At 38.4% G+C, this 23,639-nt stretch overlaps 1 protein-coding gene and 1 long non-coding RNA gene across 4 annotated transcripts in view; one reads left to right on the top strand and one right to left on the bottom strand.

Annotated features, from left to right (window-relative positions):
• PFKP (phosphofructokinase, platelet) overlaps window positions 1-22,096 on the bottom strand; it is a 56,372-nt gene extending 34,276 nt beyond the window's left edge. For all 3 annotated transcript variants that reach the window (XM_072412635.1, XM_072412634.1, XM_072412632.1), the window contains exons 1-4: window positions 21,811-22,096; window positions 12,235-12,308; window positions 2,523-2,600; window positions 1,576-1,765 (exon numbers count right to left, since the gene is read on the bottom strand). In XM_072412635.1, coding sequence (XP_072268736.1) covers window positions 1,576-1,765; window positions 2,523-2,600; window positions 12,235-12,308; window positions 21,811-21,895 — 427 coding nt within the window. In that variant the 5' untranslated portion in view covers window positions 21,896-22,096. The remainder of the gene's footprint in view (window positions 1-1,575; window positions 1,766-2,522; window positions 2,601-12,234; window positions 12,309-21,810) is intronic.
• Window positions 18,817-21,405, top strand: LOC140332171 (uncharacterized). Its single transcript, XR_011921044.1, has 2 exons — window positions 18,817-18,986; window positions 20,846-21,405. It is a non-coding gene; the product is annotated as an uncharacterized lncRNA (long non-coding RNA).
• Window positions 22,097-23,639: the final 1,543 nt, after the last annotated feature.

Raw genomic sequence — 23,639 nt, 5'->3', positions numbered from 1 at the left:
ACTTGCCATCCCTGCTGCCTCCGTATACTTGAATTAGAAATGCTTGTCACTACTTATGCAATCATTTTTAACTATTTGCAAGCATTCTTTTTTTAAAACAGTTTCATTTTAGGAAAAGAGGTTAGAGGTGATTGCCTGTCTGTACTCCAGGCACCTAGCATTTTCCAGTAGATGGCTGTAAGTGGTAAATTCAGTGAAATACTGGTCGACTGAGCTGACAATCACTTCGGGAGTGTGGTATGCCTGGGTCCCCTGATGTGTGACTCCTTTTTGGTAAATACAGAACACTGTAAGCTATGTACACATATTAGAATAATGTCACTGGAAACAATCCAACAACAATCCAGTTTCCAGTAACACTAGAGGTATAGGGAGGACAAGCAAGGGGCACCCTAGCCCTGTCCTCCCCATAGGAAAGTACGGCAGTCATACCCCACTCAGTCTTTCACTAATATGCTAGGACCGATTGATAAATGACATTAGGTGACTCCTGAAAACACGCTCGATCAGTCATCTTGGGTGACAATTATCTCTAGATGAATGTCACCAAAGATAAATGATCTAGCGTCCTACAGCAGTCCCCGATGCAGCCTTTCTTTCAGCTCACAGTACATTAGTGTGGTGGTCAGAATGTTTCTTACATTGATAATCACTGAGAAGAATGTCACCTTTACAGATCACCAAAAAGGTCATTGGTGTCAGCTAAACTGATCTGAGGGTCACAAATTGCTCAAGCAACCCTAGCAACCTCTGGAGGGACCTCACGGAACCCTAAATGAGAAACCATGACCTAAAATGTGCTTGTAGTCTTTGAAATCTGTTTTGCAAGATTTGTGACTATAATGATAACAATTGACAGTTTATAAGTGTCCAAAGTTGGACAAAAGACAAATCAAATAAACACTAATGTACAATTACAATCTAGATAATACGTGACATAGTCCAGGCCAAGCTCTCTTCTACTAAAGTCCAAGATCTCCTATAATTAGACTGTGATTAGCCATATAATGTGTTTGGATCTACACAGCAGTCTCTTGGTAAGATGCCTGTTAATTTGTCAAATTGGTCTGCTTAATCCATTAATTGCAGGCTCTGGTATAGTCACTCCTGTTCAGTTTCATGCGATGATGTGAAAAATATGAATGCTTCTACAACCAAAGCTAAATCTTCGAGGTATAAGTTATAGAAATTAAATAGATGTTTTTGGTCCAGGGGATTTGAGACAGATGAGATGACAATCCTTATGGAAAGAAACACATATACCTAGCTGACCCTTCTTGGGTGTAGAAATTGGCTTTTTTGGCGAACTAATGTTGTTTACCCATGGAAAAAATTAGTGTGAGGTGTCTGACTTCTCCAATCAGATATACATGCACACATACACATGTGATTTGTGTAATATATTGTAAAGGAGGTTGAATAACTTTTCTATAATCAAAATAAGTACAGCTGTAAATATGGAACACTGAATATAATAATTATATATCTGTTTATCCAGTCAGCAGGTGAAGCTGTATTTCTTTTTCAAAAAAAAAATAAAAGCACCCGAAAGAACTTCAGACAATTTAGTATTACCATTTTTTACTAATTCATCAAGAAGTCCGCTCCACTCCTCTCTGAAAAGATTAGCCCCAGTTAAGCTACCATCTCCTCCAATAACGCAGAGATTTGTGATGCCGCGTTGAATAAGGTTGTAAGCTGCCTGCAAACGCCCTTCACGGGTTCTAAATGATTTACAGCGGGCACTTCCAATGACTGTACCTCCCTGCAACAGAAACAAATGTATTATTTTTTTTTAGATTGACGAGACTATAAATACAAAAAAGAAAAAAGCCCCATCATATTGCTGAGCCATTTACAAAATCCATAGACATTTCACCAGCTGTCCCTCAAAGCGGCTCACAATCTAATGTCCCTACCATAGTCATATGTCAATAAGACAGTCTAAGGTCAATTTGGGGGGAAGCCAACTAACCTAACTGCATGTTTTTGGAATGTAGGAGGAAACCGGAGTGCCAGAAGGAAACCCTTGCAAACACAGGGAGATCATGCAAACTCCATGCAGATAGTGTTCAGAGATTTGAACCTGGGACCTAGCGCTGCAAGGCCAGAGTGTTAACCTCCACTCACTACAAGAAAACAAAGCACAGTCCTGGACCATCATTTCCGCTAATAAACTGGATATTGTTCTCTAGTATTGCATACAGTTACTGTATGTGCAGTTCTAAGATCGAGTTTAGGATCTCTTATACCATCCTATTGGGGTGCCAACCACTGTTAGGCTTAAACTTTATTTTAGTTGGAAGGCAGCTGGATCATTATCAGATCTGTCCTTTTATTTTTGCAGCCTGTCCCATTACAACACTAATGCTAAACAAGCCAAGTTGGGTTTTTATTTAAAATATCTTCAGAATACATTCCTACTTAAATAGGTAAAATGGACACTACCAAACCTTTTATAATAACTTACAATGTAAATAACATAACTATTCTTAATTTATTTATTATGGAATTGTACTTACCACTTGCAAGATGCTTGACACTCTCTCCCATGATACCTCTATAATATTGTCTCCACCATCCACCATACCCTGATAACCCTGAAAGGCAAATAAAACAGAATTAGTTTTCATTGTATTTATGTACTGCTGAACTAATAACCACATACACATACAAGGCCTTCATTTAAATAGGAACCTCAGTATAAAAACATCTCTGGGTTGCAGTGAGATGTGTACAATGACATGGTTAATGCTAACTTTTATGCACCAAATAATATCATGTTTGCACTCTGGGCTCTGTTTGTAAAATCTCAACAGATTGACAACTCTTACAGGGGGAAAAGAGTGTCAATATTGCGGGTAAATGGCACAGAAAGTGAGAAATGTGAAGGTTATTATTGATCTTACCCTACTCTTGCACACACAGTGCTCTAGAAGAAAGAAAAATGTACTAACCCTTGCATCACGTAAGGGCCCTCTCATATACCTGCAGTGGAAAACTAAATGGTTGGCCACTACCGGGCAAGAAATGTGTTACCTGCACAGCGGTTTGCTGCTCCTGGGCAAATTATTTTGCCTTGCACCCAGGAGCACCAAGCTGAACTGTAGGTAATACATTTGCATATGATTGCAGCATGCAGACACATGCCCAAAAGTTTCTTGTCTCTTCATGGAATTGCACTGCAATATAGCACAGCCATGTGTCAAAAAATGGTTCAAACCATTCACATTTACTTGAATGGGAGAAGTTGGATCTGCAGTTGAGCCTGCAGGTCTTACACATTCACTTTGCTTTCACTTGTAATTGTACAAGCAAAAATCATTATTTTTTTTTTTTACATTTCCTTTGCACACAACTAAATATTGTTTGCACTGTGCATTTGTAGCACATTTACTATGCAGAGTGAACAGCCTCAATGGCTTTAGTAAATCAATCCCAATGGTTGCTAGCTGGGCTCCTTTAATGGTCTGGAAGAGGACTTCATTTTGCTTAGCATGGACAGTGGCATTTGCCAGCAACATCAAAAACAAAATAGCCCCAACCTTAAGCATGGGGCCAGCATCTGAAGATCCCGAATAGTAGAATCCTACCCATCTTCAGAAACACATATACAATCTCTAATGTTAGAATTGGAAATTTAACCCGATTTGCCTTCGGCTAAATCTCCCAGCCCAATGCTGTATTTGCGGTATTTGCGCGGTTCGTAGTTCTTCAACAAACTATAGTTTAAAGAAAAGTGAAGCCTAAAGAAGCCACAATAATTTGATAAAACTTTGTGTAAACTTTTTAAAACTATTTTGATCTATTTCCATCTTAGAGCTGCTTATCTCGACCAGCCTTTTTTAACCACTTCTTGCTCCACACTATTTTAGATCATCTTCCAGTGACAACATACATGTAGTAATGTGTGTCAGCAAGGCAGCTTTTAGCCTCCTCCATGAGAACGTGTAACAAGCTGAGAAAACAGGAGCATAATTAAGAGACAGTTGTCACCAAGTAACAGGAATTGCTTATTAGTAATATTAATTTATATAGCGCCAACATATTACACAGCACCGTACAATAACATGGCAGGATCACAGCTTCAGATTTAAAAAGACAGAAATCACATTCATGGTAAAGATTTAAATAAGACTTTAGTGATTTGGTTTAGAGATTAAAGGTATTTTTTGTGTAAATGTCAGGGGTTGTGTGAAGTCTGATAGTTGCTGCCAATCATCTGTCATACACTGCTCACTTATATTTCTAACCTTATATCTCCAGACACATTTTTTTTAGACATAAAGCTAAACGAGATGAATTAGTTATTGTTTTTTTTTCCAAACTAACTGCATAACCTGGATTTCACATGACTACATTTGCTATTTAAAATGTTTTCTTTCTTTGTGCAGCATTATGTTGAAATTAGCGTGGTTTAATAATGTGTGTCTGCATATATATGAATTTTTTATGGACCTGCAACCCACAGCAGAATACAGCACTTAATGTTGTTTCAAGGACGTCACCTAATTGCGCTCAAAATAGATATTTTGGCCTTACAGCTACCATTTTACTGGAAACACATTATTATTACATTATCTGTAACTGTAGCGCCCAACTGTCCCTGATTTATACACCTCTAAAAAAATATTTATCTAATAAAACATCCAATTTAACACAAAACCTTCATACAGCCTTTAAATGATTCCATTTGTTTTTTATAAAATGCTATTATAAAGTAAACACAGTTTAAGAAAACAGCATTTTTTGGTTTAACTAATCATTTTGTTTTATTTTTTTATGGTCAGCAAAATGTGGATGTCATTTGAGCTAAAATTTGTCCCCCTTCCCTATCTGTAAAGTTCGGGGGGTTTGCATAACCTAATTTAGAGAACTGTGCACACTGACTGCTGACTGCTCTGGTGCAGAGTGAGACTAAGATGTCCCCAAACCTATACCCAATATGCTGCAATATTCAATAGTATGTGCCACTGTCTGTATCTCTCTGCCATTTGCAACTCCTTCCTAATGTACAGCGCTGCACAATATGTTTGTGCTGTATAAATACTGTTAATTATTTTTGTTTTTATTAATAATAATAGGATGACATTAGCTTGCCCCAGGGTTTAGTTTTTCGTATTAGGAAACCAATACTCACAAGAGGATGCCATCACTAACCACCTTGTGAGAATGCTAGTCAACTGAGGTTTGATTGCTAGAACTGCAAGTAACTACTTGAGTAATGCTGGCCTTTACAGGTTTAGCTACTGAGTGATAGATGGGTGTTCCCAAAAACATTTCAGACACTGGTGCCTGGAATAAGTATTTTGGCAGCTTGTAGAATCGAGACTTAACAGGGCCAAGGTCATCAGTGTGCAATGCGCATTCAAAATCTTGGTCAGCAGATAGGTGGTAGATAAAGAATACAGGAAGCTGAAAAGCTTATAACCAATAAGAAATGCCACTGGTAAAAATAAAACAGAAGACAGATTCCCAATTGTAAATGAGGATTTGTAAACCATGGCTACAGGGAAATCATCAATCCTTAAATTAGCCACAGATATTAGAGTGCGATCAGACACCTGCATGTCTGGGGACAAACAACATGGACATGATACGCAATGCGACCATGGCATGCCAAACTACACGGCCATTATATGTCACACAAAGAAGCTATGACTTTCCCCCTTGCCTGCTGTTACCTAGAAGGGCAAAGATGGCAATGCCCATGTGGCCTCAATCCACAAATAGAAATACAGGAATACAAAAGTTGGATAATTTGTAGAAAAATGCAGAGTATTTTCCAAAACAAACTTTCCCTTTGCACAGCAGACAAGTGTTCTTAGCTTGGTCCCTTAGCCAGATTCAGAGATTATACCTAAGGTCTATATAAAGTATACAATCACAGTCAGTGTTACGGTACGGTTTTGTGTGTCGCTGTTAGAACAAGTTTCTCTGGTTTTCATCTTCCTGAAACACTTCTTTGGTAACTTTCCAGACTAGAAACACTGGTCTACTTGTTTAATGCAGGAAATTATTTGCCTGGCAACGTCATTAGGTATAACAGCTATGTCGTCATTTCTGAACCAAATAGCGGCTTCTGCACACACTAGCAGCCATCATTTATGGCCTGATGGGTTTATTATAGGAAATGACACCTATAAAAAGTTGTGGACATGTTCTGTCCTGATCAGTTTATGACCAGTGATTTCATTACTGGATTAAATTAAATAGGATTCTAACATAAAACATCTGTAGATATCTGTAGTCAAAAATGCAAATATGCCAGGGCCACTCCACTGTAATGTGCACAGTAATATGTAATGCACTCATTTTGTGGCAGCAACAAATTCTCCATCAACCTAACAGATTCCTACTAGATTGTAAGCTCTTTGGGGCAGGGTCCTCCCCTCCTGTATCACTGTCTGTATTAGCCTGTCATTTGCAACCTCTATTTATTGTACAGTGCTGCGTAACATGTTGGCACTATATAAATCCTGTTTATTAATAATAATAATAATAATAATAATAATTGCTTACATCCCTGTTTGTCTTAATGAGAAGACACAGATATGTAAGAATTCCAATTTTTATTGCTTTATTTTTTTTCAAATGTCTGCAAACCCAAAATGTGTTATTCAGTATTTGTAGCATCATACAAACAGCTCCATTTGCGCATATATTGAATGAAGCAAAATAATTGATATATATATATAGTAAACCACACGACTGCATGTAATCTCCATAAAAAAAAGCAATAATCCAGGTTTATATATTGTCATCTGGCTACAAATTTTAAATGTATGCAACTGTTAATGTGCAATCCAAAAGGTTTATCTGACTTTGGAATGCAGTCCCGGGGGGAAGATTTGTTTTAACATGCTGACGCTTTAAATCCGTCTTAAAATAATTTTACTGTGACCCATGCAGGAAAAGAGTTGGAGGAATGTTAGGAGATGGGAAGATACATTGTCGGAGAATTGGAATGTCACCAAAGTGTAACTACATGGATGACACAGCTGGGAAATTATAAAACATACATGTTACAGTAAATAGTCCTTAGTACATCTGCATAGAGCAGAGTCTGCATGGTGTTAAACAAACACAAGAAACAATGAATGCTTGTAGATAAGGAAATACAGGTAAAGTTTTGTGTATTTTTAAATAAAACATACAATAATTTATTATTGCGTTGTATACCTTAGAATGGGTCTGTCATTAAATCCAAGACCTGGTACTGTTTACTTGTATGCTGTGCTTTTAGTAAATATGTACCTTCCCTGCCGTCTGCAACAACAGGACGCCTCTATTCAGGAGAAATCTTCATGCCAGGTCTCCAGGGAAACCTTCAAATGTTTATTGTTCTTTCCAACTACCCAGGGTTACTTTTTTTTTTTTTTTTTGAATTTCTCTGATGTATAGCAGTGCAATTCCAGGCATGTGTATGTGCCTAGGCAATGCCCTGTGCCTGCACTCTAGGAGTTGTGTATCTGCTGTGTGAGATCCAAGGTATTTGTGTCTCTAATGTCTTTTGTGCTGCTCATAGTTCTCCTTCCTGATATGATGAAGCAAATCCCTGTGTCAGGATACTACCTCCATATGTCAATGTGCACATATGTGTGTAACCCTGCAAACCTAAGCTTCTGTACAACTGTGTGCATGCAAATGTGTGGAACATCCTAACTGGATTTATAAAGATACAACATACTATGCAGCGCTTTACAAAGTCCATAGATAGTTCACCAACTGGCTCGCAATCTAATTTCCCTGCCATAGTTATATGTCATTAACACAGTCTAAGGCCAATTATGAGCGGAAGCCACATTTCTACATGTTTTTTGGATGTGGGAGGAAACCCTCTCAATCATGTGGCGAACCCAGGTTCCCATATGAAAGTGTATTCTCTCCAGCCTTGAAGAGCATTGGTAAATGAAGTCCATTATCCCATGTACCCATGTGCACATCTATCTGCATACACATATATTTAGGCATTCTGCATGAAGTTTCCAATCAGAGGCCAAAAGGTGATCATGGACATGACACCATATAAGACCTGTTCCTGATCCAGTTTGCCTTGTGACCATGGCTTCTTCCTGTTCACCTGTTGTTGTCTCATTACTTAGTTTTTTTCTTCTGACCATGGCTTGGTCCTGTTTACCTGTTGCCAATGTGTCCTGTTTGCTGATCATTTCTTGCCCTTGCACAGCTGTTATGGACCCAGTATCTACTGACTCACTAACTAATTGCACTTTACTAACTCACTCTGCTAATTCTACTTGGCTCACTGTCCAGTCTACTTAAGGCCCATAACCTGTTCGGGATTGTAAGCTGCTGGCCCGTTCCATGCCATGTGTTCCCTGTCTCCACTCCATGGAAATGCAGGCTATGTGCAAGGGAAACCCTCTGATTACTTAGTCTCCAGCAAGGTAAGTATTACTCTCCCTGTACCATCATGGTCTTCTCCACACAGATCTTCAGCATTTGGTTTATCATTAAAGAAGACTTATAATTATTTTGGTGAAACCTTGGTGAAACATGTATGTGCAGCTTGTTGTACACAAGGAACATGTTCTAAATGCTCCATCCCTTTCTGATGACATGACCCTGAGATGATGATTTACATGTGATTAGGAAAGCTTTCATCGATGTTAGTTCATGATGTGCTAACTGCAATGTCCAGATTCTAATTTTACATGCCCTATTTTCTCTTTGTGTAGCTGCCTGATTGTTAATCTGGTTTGACATTTTCCCTGATATCAGCTGAATTTCTCCTCTTATTATACTCTTACTGTTCTGTTCCCCCGTCTGACCTGTTCCCACATTGGCTTCTCAAATTTTTAACATTTGAACTGAGGAAATTCAGCAATGGGCCACTTCAGGCTAAACTACCATTTAAGGGAATTTCACAGTAATGATAAGGGATAACAGGAAAACAGCTTTAACATAGATGTGACTGGCCTATGCCATATCTCTTTTAGCAGCCTGCATTCTAACCATCCCAAGATAATTTGGTTTGCTATCATTGGGGATAATTGAAAATTCCTCCTGCTTCTGATCATAGTCTTTGCTAATGCAGATGGTTTTGGAAGTCTTATATAAGCGTCCTCTTCTTGAAGAGGTGCTAACTGGTCTATTGTCCTTGAAGCTCATTGTCCCAAGACTTTCTGCTAATGGCATATGCAAAAGTGTATCTGTTCTTTTACACCAGAGGTAGGCACACTCCAGCCTTTAGGCCGTATACGGCTTAGCCAGTATTCCAGTCTGGCCCAACGCCCCCCTAGTTATTTATTGTTGGATCTGGTCTAATTGAATTGTCGTGTTATCGGGAGTTCCTGCGATATCATCGATATCATTGAGTTCCTGCACGGTAACCCCAATTTCTATGCCTATAGAGCAGAAGCAACGCGCAGCTACCAGTCTCCGGAAGGTTGACCTCAAACGTCATGTCTTCAACCCTGAATGGACTGACGAATTATTCTTCATCTAACACGGCAACAAAGCCCTGTGTTTAGTGTGCAAAGACACCAACAGCACTTTCAAGCGGTTTAATCTCAAGGGGCATTTCGATGTTAAGCACGTGCACACATATGGAGACTACACCACGGATAAGCGGAAGACTGAGGCTTCTCGCTTGCAGTCACGGTTGGAAAAAACCTTTCCTTTGACACCTTGCTTCTTCTGGCCTAGTGTTCCTTCTTGACCTCCTGAAATGGCCCAGTAGTCCAAAAAGTTTGCCGACCCCTGCTTTACACCATGTCATTACAGTCCTCTATTTCTGCTTCTTCTGCTCTATATCCCATACATTGATTTCTATTACTGTACAACTCAAGTCATACACAATGCAAACAATACTATCAGTACAACTTCCATGCATGCCGGAGAATATTAACACACAGCACACACATACAAACACTATCTGCTGCAAATGACTCATGAATAGGAAAGAGGAGATACACAGGAAGTCACACAATAAATTGATGAAAGATGGAAGTTATGTTGCACTGTCTGGAGCTGTGAAGGTCAAAGAAGACACTTACCAGACATGGTATTCTCCACGGAGAATACTAAATACAATTTTATATTAATAAAATGAACCTGTACTGTTGCTGTGAACTGAGATTTGCATGCACTAATATGTTCTGGTTTATATCTCTAATATTTTATACTTCTGACCTGTCAATGAAAACTTCCAAGATGTTCACCGAAGAATCCTTAAATTTAGGTCCTTAAATATGGTAATACACCTAACACACCCATCTACTGGTTAGTTAGATTTCTGATGATGTAAGATGCAGGTGCTCTGATGTACTTTACAGGTTTTTGCTCATGTTTGTAATGAGAAGTTTATATTCAGCCTAAGTTCAGCCAGATAGCACAATATCCCCATGAAAGCAACCTTTAGCCCTTTTCTTCTATATGTCACAAAGTCTTTACTTGTTTTTCACCTAATCATTTATAAGTCATCTTTTCCCAATAAACAGAATTATTCATGGGAATCGAACGACTAAATATTGCATACATGATAAGTACAGCCAACACCTATAAAAATGGAAACTTGTCACCTTTGCTTTTACTAGAGTTCAAGGAAGGACATCAGAGTTGTGTGAATTTGAAGAAATGCAATGATTGCAATGAAGTGAATGATTACTGGAAATCTAGATCTAGAATTAATAAATACATTTAGGACAATCAGCTACACTATCAGACCACATATCGGAAAACTAAATTCAGACCTCCCTGTCCTGCTTATAAAACACACCACGCCAGCAAATCTCCACAGCAAGTGGACTTTGTTCATAACAATAAATACTTTACGATTACATTACATTATAAGTAGAAATCCAGGAAAAAATAACCAACGTTCTTTAGTCCAGTTTAGTATTTTTTATAAATGTACCTAAAAACATGACCAGTACAAGTGACGGAAATTTTTTTTAGGTTTTCTGCCTATGATTTTCTACCAATCAGAAAGCAGACTTCTTTCCATTTCATGGCCAGCAACGTGGCTCAGAAGTTAGCGCTCAGTGTTTGCGTGGGTTTCCTCCGGGTACTCTGGTTTCCTCCCACATTCCCAAAACATGCAGTTAGGTTAATTGGCTTCCCCTTAAAAAACTGACCTTAGACAGTTTCAAAGACATATGGCTACGGTAGGGACATTATATTGTGAGCTCCTTTAAGGGACAGCTAGTGACATGACTATGGACTCTGTACAGCGCTGCGTAATATGATGGCGCTATATAAATACTGTGTAATAATAATAATTATTCGTCTGGAGACACATATATAGTATACTATATAGAACACACATATAATACATATATATGGAACACTATATAGTGAAAGAAGACTATGGCTGATGTGACAATTGGGAACCTGTCATTGGAAACTTGTTGGTCTATAAAGGGCTATGAAAATACCGGCCAATGAGCAAAGCCCCCATCAAGGGAGCGGCTTTTGCAAACAGATGATTATTTTTAGCTTTGCCCTGCATAGGTGACAAGATCAAAAATGTGGCATCTCCCAAACTAGAATATTTTCTGCTCTGGGTATCAGGATACTAAGAGCTGAAAAGAAGTCTCAGCACCATAAACAGGAAGAATATCAGTGATATCATAATGTCATTTATTGCTCAATAAACCAGGTGACATTAGAATCTGAAATTTGCAACAAGGAATGTCAGTCTCACATTTCTGGTTTAAAAAGTAAAAATGGTACATGTTTTTTTCATTTTAAAGAGGACACCTCCCCTTCTGTCATTACCCCGGCAGCGGTAAATACTGAATGGGTAGCCTTCAGCCTCCTGGGATACATATGTCACTTATTCCAGGAGGCCGTAGGCTGCTCCTCCTGCGCATGACCAATTTTGGGTATACGCAGAGGAGGCTTTCTTCTACTGTAAAAAAAAAAGTTTTTTTTACATTTTCTGGAAACACATCTCCCGAGTCTGCCCTCGCAGTACCAGATTTGGTGAAGTAGAAAGAGTATCCAGGATAAAGAGGAAGAAACACCAGAGATGAATAAAGCAAAATGGATGGCATGGGACCAACTGAACAAAGATCGCGGAGTGATCGATGGCTTTCCATCTATAAAGGTTTTTTTTTTTTTTTTTAATGATAGTTCTGCTTAAAGAGCCTAACAATTATGTTGGCAGGAAAAACAGTTCATACATAAGTTTATCATTGTGTTTTTGTTTGTTTGCTTCAAATCACTTTAAATCACCATATTAAATGTAAAGGTTTTGTTCATACATACCTCATGGACAAAGTATACTTTGGCTTCTACATAGATTCCCATGCGAACAACTGCACGGACGGCTGCATTCATACCTGAGGGAAAGCAAAAACATTTCTGTTAGTGCTGTCATAAAACCTGTAATACTGCCTATTTTGCATACTTCACAGACTCATTCTATAAACTGCCAATTTACCATCAAGTACATTGATTTTAGTTTTATTGGTAGCATGTGATGATGATTGGTGATGATGAAATTCGTACATTGCTCCCTCCATCTTTCTGTGGATTACCTCTGGGTGCTCCAGTTCCTCCCAGTCCAACTATACTGGTAGGTTCCATCCCTTTAAACACAACTGGTCCTGCAATGGGGATAAGTTACTGCTTACTCACCAAGGTAATTATCATCATACAAGGGATAATTCACCTAGTTGACTAAATGCCTTGAGAATTCACATTGCAAATTCCCAATAACATGCAAGGAAGTCTAAACCAGAATTTTTAGTAAGTAAAAAATCCCTTCTAAGGGGATAATTCTCATGCTATTTGAACAGTCTACTGCTTAGTAAATTGACCACATAGTGCAGCTTTTCTCAACCGTTTTACCATGGAGGAACTCTTGAAATACCTTTCAGGACTTCAGGGAACTCCTTCTATAATTACTTTATCCACAGCTCACAGAATACTAGTGTGGGGTCAGTGGGAAGAATACCTCCTACATAGCTGGCCAATGAAGAATGTCACCCTTACAAAAAGCCAAAAAGATCATTGAAGTCACTTAAACTGACCTGAGTGTCACAAACTGCTCATTGCTCAAGGAACCTCTATTAACCTCTGGAGGAACCCTGGTTGAGAAACACTGATTTAGTGTCTACTTACATAGCTAAAGTACTGCAAATGTCAGGAGCTAGTGACTAATGTCAATGGTTCTATGCAGTCAGCAATCCAACATAAAATATGTCAATGCTTTATATAAATAAAGAAAATTCTCCCAGGTACTCCATAGTAATGGGTCTTCTACTAAAGGCTTTGTTTGAACAGTTAGACAGACTTGTAAAAACAAATACCCAGTTGCCTGAAATAGGAACTGATTGTGCCAACAAACAATTAGAGTCTTTTAGGCTTGCACTAGTGGAACCAAAGACCACTTTCCAGTATGTAAGACATTATAGAGTTCAGTATTCAGGATCTATATTTCATATGTAATCTGAGATGTAATAGTGAATAATAGAACAAAGAGTTATGCTTATCTTGTGGCTTCAGTAACCTAATTAATTTCTATGTTTGTAAATAAATAATCATAATGTGTGTTCTTCTAAGGCTTTACATGTAGCAGTTGTTATCCTACCAGGTAGTCCCTAGGCTTCCCGAATTCTACAAATATATATTAGGACCATGCACAGACAAAGGTGATTGACAAAGGATGGTGAATTGGTCAACTGTTTACTGTTGCCAGACCAGTTAATAATGATAGGCTTGCTGTAGGTAGCATGAGCGGACTATACCAAGGAAACGCAATGAATTTTGTGTATCTTAGGTAACTATGGGACAAGGTTTCAGACCTTCATAATAAGATTATGGGATTTGCAATAAGCCATTTGCCTCATTCACAACAGCAAGCCTGGCTCCCCCTACAAATCACAAAGAATTCCACTGGTATGCACTATATATACACTGTATATAGCACACAGGAGTGCAGAGATAATACCGAGAGCTGGATTGGCTGTTCTTCCTTTCTTCCTTTAGATGATATCCATTATATATAGTAATGTTTTAATTATTTCTGCAATTAACACAACAATACTTTATGGACACCAAGGTAAATTAAAGATAATTTTTTTTTTTTTACTTTTCTCAGAATAGAAAAAGTAAAAAAGAAAGAGGTGATCCCCTTGTGTTATCAGAAAAAGAACTTACTTTTTACTTTATATAATGCTTATATCTTTACAGACCCCATAATCATGTCATTAACCGTGCTTTGCTCAAAATCTAATGTCCCTACTATAATCATTTGTCATTATCACAGTCTAAGGTCAATTTAGGGGGGAAGTTATTTAACATATCAGTATGTATTTGAGATGTTGGAGAAAACACATGCAGATACAGGCACCAGATACAAACTTAATGCAGAAAGAGATTTAGGCCTGGGGCCCTATTGCTGCAAGGCCAGAGTTATAGTGACATAGCTACTGTGCAGCTGATGCTTAGTCCAAGCTAATAATTAGACTAAATATGCTCTATATGACCAAGGATATGTAGACGCCCGCCATATCATTTCACGGGTTTCAGTGAGGGTACAGTTATTTCTAAAGCATACAAAGGTATTGTAGACACTTGTAAGTTGGGGAAGGACATTTTCTGTGACTGCATGCATGTACCCTATATGCACAAAGACAGGTTTATAAAAATATAGTTTAGTGAACTTGGTATTAGTCATTTATTAAAGCTCTCCAAGACTGAAGAGGATACACTTTCATCAGTGAAGCCGGGTGATCCAGCAAACCTGGAATGGATTTCTTAAAAGTAATTTGCTGTTTGTTAGCAAATGTTTGTTAGCAAACATTTATTGTCCATTTTCACAAAGAATTTACAAGTTAATCAATAAGACTCTCCAAAGGATAATTCCAATTTGCATTAATGGTGGCCAAATCAATCACCTTTGGAATGAGAATCAGGTAATCAGGTCAATCAGGACAAGAAAGAGCAGCTTGGAAGTAAATCTTGTCATCACTGGTACTGACACAACAGCTGGCTTAACAAATTCCAACCAATCAGAAATCATATATAGGATAACCAAACAGTATGATTGGTTATTAGCTCCTATAGGCCTTTCTATATTCTCAATGGGACCTTTTGGTCCCCACTAGTGGTAATTATTTCAAATATTTTTCTTTATTGAAGTCTAAATATTTTGGTGAAATGGAGAATGGGAATGGAGAAATGCAGTGTATACTGTATACTGTGTTGGTGGGCTTATGGTTTATGTTACTAGATAGACATTAATGATTCCTTTTTTGGACTTTTTTACCTTTTACTTTTTTGGAACCTTATTTTTGGTCTTTACAATTTTAGGGCTTCTGAAAATGGTGTTGTCCCCAAAAACATATTTGATATTTTGTTAATCCACAGTTCTGTATAATACTAAATAGAACAGACTATGCAATAAAATTCTGCTATCTGTGGCCAGTTAGAGCTGTCATTGTGCTGTAGCACCAGTAAAATAAAATATGATGGACATCAGCATTTTGCACAACAGTCCATCTTGTGTTGATGCACAGAAAATGCTGGACACTGGCCACGTCTATATTGTCAACAGACATAAGGGCGTAAAGGTCTTTTTTCACCAGTGCCTGAATGACAGCAGAACTATACTGCTTCCTCCAAACATAAAAGGTCTATTTATAAGCTGACGCCTGCTGGCTTATTTTTCCTTACCGGCTCCAATGACAAAGCATGCACCACCCCCATAATGCAATCTCATTTCTAAATATGCCAGCCTGCAGTCTGCATGACCTTGCATGGCTGCACAGAGGACAAGCACCTGATGCTCAATGACTATTTCAGTGCATCCAAGTGTCCCTGGGGTTGCCCTTCCTCCACTGATCGATTCACCTTCACATCACCGCATCAAATCCTCAGAGGCCTTAAATGAGCTAAAATTCTCTTTTCATCTTCACAGTTCAATAATCAATTAATTTCAGTGTTTCAGCCTCTTGATTTCACATTGGTCTATGTGACTTTGTTTCTGCAAATTCTAATGATTTCTCAAGAATGGTTTCAGTTTAGTAATGGTTACACATCAACGTCTCGATTCACATAGATATGAATACAAACGGAACTTCCTGTAGTAAAAATGAAAGTGACAGATGTGAGGTTGCGTCATATTTGCACTTACAATGGGTAACCGATGTTCTGAAGAAATCATTACCATGAAGACTTTTATTATATTCAAAGTGTTTTTACTAGATAAGGAAAGTAACATAAAATAAACAATTCAATTATCTCAGGAATTTTTAATTAAGGGTTATTAGGAAGCATTCTTGTAATTTTTTTTAGCCTTTGCTCCAGGGGATTAGCATTGTGGCCAATTACAGATTATTTTATTTGTTTTATCCTCACTTTGACCCCAACCTAATAAAGCTCTCCAAGGCTGGAGAGAATGCATTTTCATCAGTAAAGCTGAATGATCTAGCAAACCTGGAATGGATTTCCCAAATGTCATTGACTATTTGTAAGCAAATGTTTGCAATTCTGCACCAGATCCATTCCAGGTTTGCTGGATCACCAAGCTTCACTGATGAAAGTGTATCTTCTCCAGCCTTGGAGAGCTTTAATAATTATTCCAGGGCTATGTGTCTAAAAAACCTGTACATAGAGAAATATGGGAGCGGCCGTTTTGGATCTCCTTCAAAGAATGTCAGCTATCTGGCTGTCTCTTCAATCATTTCATAGTCACAGACTGCTAAAAGCATGAATTAGAGTCATAGTGAAGTCAGATCTACACACTTGTATTTTCAGGATTAACGCTTTGGCATTGTGGTAAAAAAGAGCACTTTATTTGAGCTGGTGCACTGTGGATTTATTCATTCCCAACATGGTAATGCACTACAATGTGTTATAGTGAGCTACGTTACTTAAAAATATGTATACACCATTTTTATGTGTTTTGGTATATAAGGCAGTCCATTCAATAGAATTAGCTGTCTTAATGCATGTTAAGGTGGAACTAAAGTTCCACTTTTAGAGCTTTAAGCTCTAAATATAAATTTTAAAAAAGTAGTAAACAATCTATTTTTTAAGACATGATTGCTTACACAATAAACAAACATGTCTGCTAATTTTAACATATATAAATATAAACTGTACTTACAAACTTATTTTTTAAAACATAACATTGGGATAATTTTATTGTTTCAATGTAATTTAATTGAAGAGTTTAAGTAGAGTTGGATTTAGGAGTTAGAAGAGTATGGGCAATACAAATTGTACAAACCCAAGAACCTGACATATTTTTTTTACATTTAGCTGATCTTTTTTTACATGTATTATTAACATTTTTAGGATTTCCTTAATCAAAACACCTTAGTATTTTACTGCCACATTGATGCCATAGTCTGTGCTGATATGAAGGACCAGGGTGGTAAATGCAGATATTTGATGATCGTATCTACCCGTGCAGGGGTGTCAAACCTAAATAAACAGTAGGCCAAAATGAAAAATTTAGACAAAGTCGTGGGCCAACCTTGAAATTAAAAAATATCTGCGACTGAGGAAGTTTGCTAATGAATGTCAACAGACGAGGGGGTGCTTGTGGGTCCTGATTAGCGCACCAGCAGAGCTTTCTGGGATTTGTAGTATTAGCAGTGCATGCACCGTCTATCAGCAGGCCAGCTCTAGTAGGCATTTGGTATTTTCTTGCAGGCCAAATATAAGGAGTTTGACACCCCTGTACCAGTGTATATAATCTTTGCATAGCCAGGTCTATTATAGGATACCTGTACTTTAATAATAAAACACAGTAATTGTTTTGTTCCTACTTGTATACGAAATCTAAATATATCCTATAACTTTTTATCTTGGCCATGAAGAAGATATAACTACTGGAGGCTAGAAATGCAAATATATGCTGTAATTTATCCACCTAGATATCCAATGGCAGACCAAAGGTAGGTAGTGCCATTTAGTAAAAGTGAAGACAAACAATAGTTTACTATGAAAGTACACTTATCATTTAACTCCCTTACACACAATCTATCAGTGTGGTCTAGGTACCAAGATACTTAGATCATATGCATTTCATTGCTGTAGTGCACACATGAAGACAGGAAGTTGCTGCTAAAGTCAGACAGATATCAGACAGAAGTCAGATTCCTGTAACTGGAAACAATCTTTTGTGTTTGTTTCCAATAAGCAGAAGTGATATCCACAAAAAGATGAAAAGTGAAAATATTCAGTTCAGGTTTATATCTACTTTTTTAGTGAAGGAAAATAGCAGATTATGGCCATAAACTGGACCTGGAACAAGGAGGGATCACGCTGTACAGAAGTAGATACATGCAAGTATCACAAGCTCCCACATTTCTGCTATACATTTTGCTTTGAGGGCATCTTCATAGTGACATTATCTTTTAAAAAATCCCTCATTAACCACCTGAATCCCACCTGCAATAAACTCTCCTTTCCCTCTGTTTCTGCAATCTTTAACATTGGCCCCAGCTGCCTGTATATCATACTGTATATGCATGCCATGGCCTAATTCTTTCCAATGACCACAGCCTTGCTCATGCCAGCCTCCAGCAGCTTCCCCAGCAAAATATTTCACATATTCAATACAAAAACCACATAGGCTAATGTTAATATATAATATTTTTTTTACATATTTACATAAGGAGCTTATTTTATATAATAATCCCACAATCATGCAGTTCTACATTTGCTATATATTTGCTTGCTATAATAATCCCTTTTGCATATTATTCATTCACTGAGCACACTAGGGGTGTGAATCCGGATTGTAGAGGATTCTGAGACCTTGAAATGTAATTAGAGGTGAAGATGAGGATGGTGATGCTGATACCCACTTGAGTTTCCTCCCATATTGTATGAGTCAGAGGAAGCCCTGCAAGGACTCCCATCACCGCACGTACACACATCAGGAGCCAGGAGGGAGGAGGATGAGGGCTGGGGAGGGGATTTAGAGGCAGCAAAGCCACCATGGTCTATACACAGGCTGTACATGGGGGAGAGAAGCTGACCGGCACCTGAAGAGTCAGGTATACAATGACACTGCAACTATTCATCACTGATGCTTCTATACCATGTAAAGCTATAACAAAAAGAACAAAGGAGAAAAAAAAACTTTGTAGCAGCATCACTGCTAATATTAACGCATCCATCCACCCCAAAGGCTATAATGCCCTGGTGTACTGACTCATCCCATATTAACACTTGTAATTAAATAATTCTACACCAGGATTCATTGTTTTATCAGACCTCGCCAAAAGGTCTAATTCTTCCAACTCCATTTAAAATAAATGAAAAAATTGAACAGTAAAAATGTTAACGCCCAATAAGGGCCAATGAGTAAAGGTAAAGGACAACTCACTGCTGGGGTCCTTAAGATATCTAAAAAGTCAGTGGGTGACTTAACCCACCACTGCGGTAATATTTTTTTTTGGTTGACCGGCACTTTAAAGTTCAAAAATTGGCCTGCCATTTCAACCATTATTATTAATATTAATATTATTATTATTATTATTATTATTATTAATAAAACAAACAAACAAATAAATAAATAATACATTTATATAGTGCCAACATATTACATATGACAGACGAATACAGACAGTGATACAGGAGGAGAGGACCCTGACTCGAAGAGCTTACAATCTAGGACCATTCCGACAATGTGCAAAAAAGTATTGCTGTAGCAAAATAAATAAATAAATATCCGTTCAGGTTTAATATTGTAAGTAAATAATTTTATTTAACTGAAGAATTTATGTGATTATATTGGCAATAGAAAACACCTAGGGGTCTATTTGGCATTCATTAAAACATTCCCTGGTGGAGAATCAAATACTGCCATTGAAACACATAGATTCTCTACCTGGAATTTTTCAGTGAATGTCACTTTCACTGTTTTATAAATAGACCCCGTTAGATTCAAGCAAACATTTTTAAGAGTAGGATGGACAACAGCCTATAGATTGTAAGCTCTTTTGGGCAGGGTCCTCTCCTCTGTCTGATATTTGCAACCCTTATTTAATGTACCACGCTGTAATATGTTGGCGCTATACAAATTCAGTTTTTCTATAATAAAAGGCAACAGCTATATATTTTCACCTATGATCAGCCTTAACAGGGCTTGTCTGGTTCCATGATGGGTCTGGGTTAAAAGAAGACTGTTGCAGTAAATATTACATTCTAAACTCCGCATGTAGGTTATATGTACCAACAATGTTTATTAAATACCTATTTATTTTTTTATATCTATTTACAAAATATGTTTTCAAAAATACTGATCTTTTTTATCCATATTTACAAATATGTGTCCAGCAAAAGTGAGAAGTCAGGAGTTCTTATGGACCAAGACCTGTTGCTGCCCATGTACAACGCCTAATCGTGTCCCTTTTTATGAAAGCAATCCTTTAGAATTCATCTGTGAATGAATGAGTTATTGGTTTTGAAGCAGAAGCATATTCAGAACCTTTAACAAGAATGATCGAATATAGGTTCATATCATCAAGCTGCAGCAGTGCATTGTTTTCTTGCAGACATGCTGTGACTTGTAGTACTGCACTAGAAGGGGAATCACAGGTTGCCTAGAAGAAGCAGTTGTAATAGTAGTCATTCTGAAAGTGGTAATTAAAGGCTTGTGACATGGAGGAAAGACACAGGCCATGAGTGGGAGGATGTGAGGAATGTCTTATGTGTTAGTCATTGCAATGAAAAGCCCGCAATGCAGCAGCAACATCAAGAAAGCAGAGCACAGCTCAGCCTGAGAACCGCCTCCTCCAGTAAGAGGTGACCTGTCTCTACTACTGCCATCTACAACTGGCCTCCATTACTGAAAATGACTGCTTATTTAATGCTGTAATAAAAATTACTGTCAACTGCTCTCTTTTCTTAGGCACCTCTATGGGGTTGAAGCAGTCACCTTCAAATGAAGGCAAGATCTGATGCCCATGGCTCTTATGAATCACAATCAGATGTCTGGGCATGATGCCAGAGCTCCAATCCTGTTCACTGATGGTCTATGGGCATGTGGTTGGCATCTTCTGCACCTGATAACCAATGAGCTGCCATCCATGACTGGCATTTCTCCTATTAGACTGCTGGAAGGTCATCTTATGTCTCCATATTGTGGGCAATACTGGGCATACTGGCAGCGCTTGTACTTTTAATATTATTATAGTCACAGAAGCACTGGCTATATGCAGACCCACCCATATTATAAATCTAATTACTTTACTGCAAATTCCTCATTGATTTTTCATGTTGACCATTCATTTTAATTTTTACAAATGTCCAAGGTGATTCTAGAAGGTGCATTAGCTTACAGCCATTCAAGTGCATTCATGGTCCATGGTTCTTCTTGAATGTTTTTCTGAATCAGTCAGTTGGCTCTGCTTGTAAGTTAAACCCATAAAACCAACTAATGCAAATATAAAAATAAAAAACAATTACATCTGAATATTATTGAGATGGCTATGTGTATGTCCGGGTAATTTAGCGTCCTACTTAACCAGTGCCATAGTGCTTCTGCCACTACCCCAGGCCATAGGAGGATCTTGCCAAGTAGGCACAGGTGTGGGCACCAGGCCAATGAGTAGTAAAGAATGTATACATGGCACTGTAATACTGATCAGTGTGGGAATGCAAATGTAACAACCAGGGCTGTCTGATGGCAGGGTAAATGTGCAGCAAATTGGGCACCAGGCCATCAGCATATACATGCTACCTGGAAATGCCAGTCTAGCAATGCAAATCCCATTACAACACTGAATGCCAAGCACAGATGATAGAGCATTGCAGCTATAGAGGGATCAGAGGCTGGCATGCAGAATTCAGCAATGAATGGGTTAATCATCTTACCTTGGGCATCTCCTCCACTGGTCAGGACCCCAATGGCTTTTCCAGCTCCAGACAGGTTTTCAAAGAACTTCTGTGGCTGAGCCATGATTGCAAACCGCTGATGTCAATGCTGGAAGTCTAATAAATAGGCATAGAATGTTCACACTTGTACAATGTATCTATGTAGCTGTGCTATATATGTGCATATCCTCAGCCTACAATGTCCATAGAACAATGTAATGTGATGAGCACAGACAAGGAAGCCTGCTGATCTCTTCTCCTCCTTTTCCTCTTCTCTCCCCGACTCAATGACGCTTCAAAAGCGGAGCAACCCAGCTACCAAACCACGCCCATGTGACATGTAGACACGCCTCCACACTGTGTCTCTCTACGAGACGGGGCGGTGCCAAAGAGAGTGAAAGCGCAGCAAACCACGCCCATGTGACATGTAGACACGCCTCTTCATTGTGTCTCTCAATGGGACGGGGCGGTGCCAAGGGAAGTGATTGACATTTGACGCAGATACCGGGAAGTCACTAGTGGGCGTGGCTTGATGTCCCCTCTACCTCCGTGCAGGAGCAGCAGGGCTGCAATGGAGAGGAGTTTGCTGGGTCAGTGGGATGAACTGTCATGACATGTCGTTTGTTATCTCAGCTGAGATCTGCAGAAATGTCAGATGTGTGACTGGGAGGGAATGGTGCCTGCTGTGCACATATATGGGAATGGGAACATTGGCTGCTAGAATATTGTGCACCCCCTGTGCCTGAGGATGTGCTGAGTATAGGCATGTCCACTGATAATTATTAATTCATTATAAGCAGCAGTGGTGTCTCTGATCCAGGCAATTATTATTATTATTTTTAATAAACCGGATTTATATAGCACCAACATATTATGCAGCGCTGTACAATATATAGGGCTTGCAAATGACAGACAGTGACACAGGAGGAGGAAAGGACCCTGCCCCAAAGAGCTAACAATCTAGGAGGTGGGGGAAGAAACACACCTTGTAATAATAAAGTAATATGTCAGATAGCATTGGCAATGAATCTGGCATTGGCAGGGTACACTGAAAGTGAGCTGTAATTACAATGTAGAAAAAAACAATTGTATATAATAGTATAAAATATTTTTAAAACAATGTTTATATACCGCCAACATATTATGCAGTGCTGTACATTAAATAGGGGTTGCAAATTTCAGACAAATACAGACAGTGACACAGGAGGAGGAGAGGACCCTGCCCCGAAGAGCTTACAATATATACCGTATTTTTCGGCATATAAGACGCACTTTTTCTTCCCCAAAACTGGGGGGGGAAAAGTGGGTGCGTCCTATACGGCGAATGCAAGTTTTAAAAATAAATAAAACCGCTAACATACTTACCCGATACCGCGATCCTGTGTGCTTCTGCGATCTTCTCTCCTCTCCTCCTGGCTGCAGCGCGTGTCCCCGCCTTCCTGCAGATCTAGGAGGTGGGGGAAGAAACACACCTTGTAATAATAAAGTAATATGTCAGATAGCATTGGCAATGAATCTGGCATTAGGAGGGTACACTGAAAGTGAGCTGTAATTACAATGTAGAAAAAAACAATTGTATATAATAGTATAAAATATTATTAAAACAATGTTTATATAGCGCCAACATATTATGCAGTGCTGTACATTAAATAGGGGTTGCAATTTTCAGACAAATACAGACAGTGACACAGGAGGAGGAGAGGACCCTGCCCCGAAGAGCTTACAATATATATTGTTTTTATATATAATATAAAGTATATAAGATGTTGTATAGTATATATATATCATATAAAAGAATATATGAATATGACAAGCACCCTAAAGAAGTA

The sequence above is a fragment of the Pyxicephalus adspersus genome, chromosome 5, assembly GCF_032062135.1.
Source record: "Pyxicephalus adspersus chromosome 5, UCB_Pads_2.0, whole genome shotgun sequence".
In the NCBI taxonomy this organism is placed as follows: domain Eukaryota; kingdom Metazoa; phylum Chordata; class Amphibia; order Anura; family Pyxicephalidae; genus Pyxicephalus; species Pyxicephalus adspersus.
Note: the sequence above shows the minus strand (reverse complement) of the source record. Positions and strands in the feature narration are given on the sequence as shown.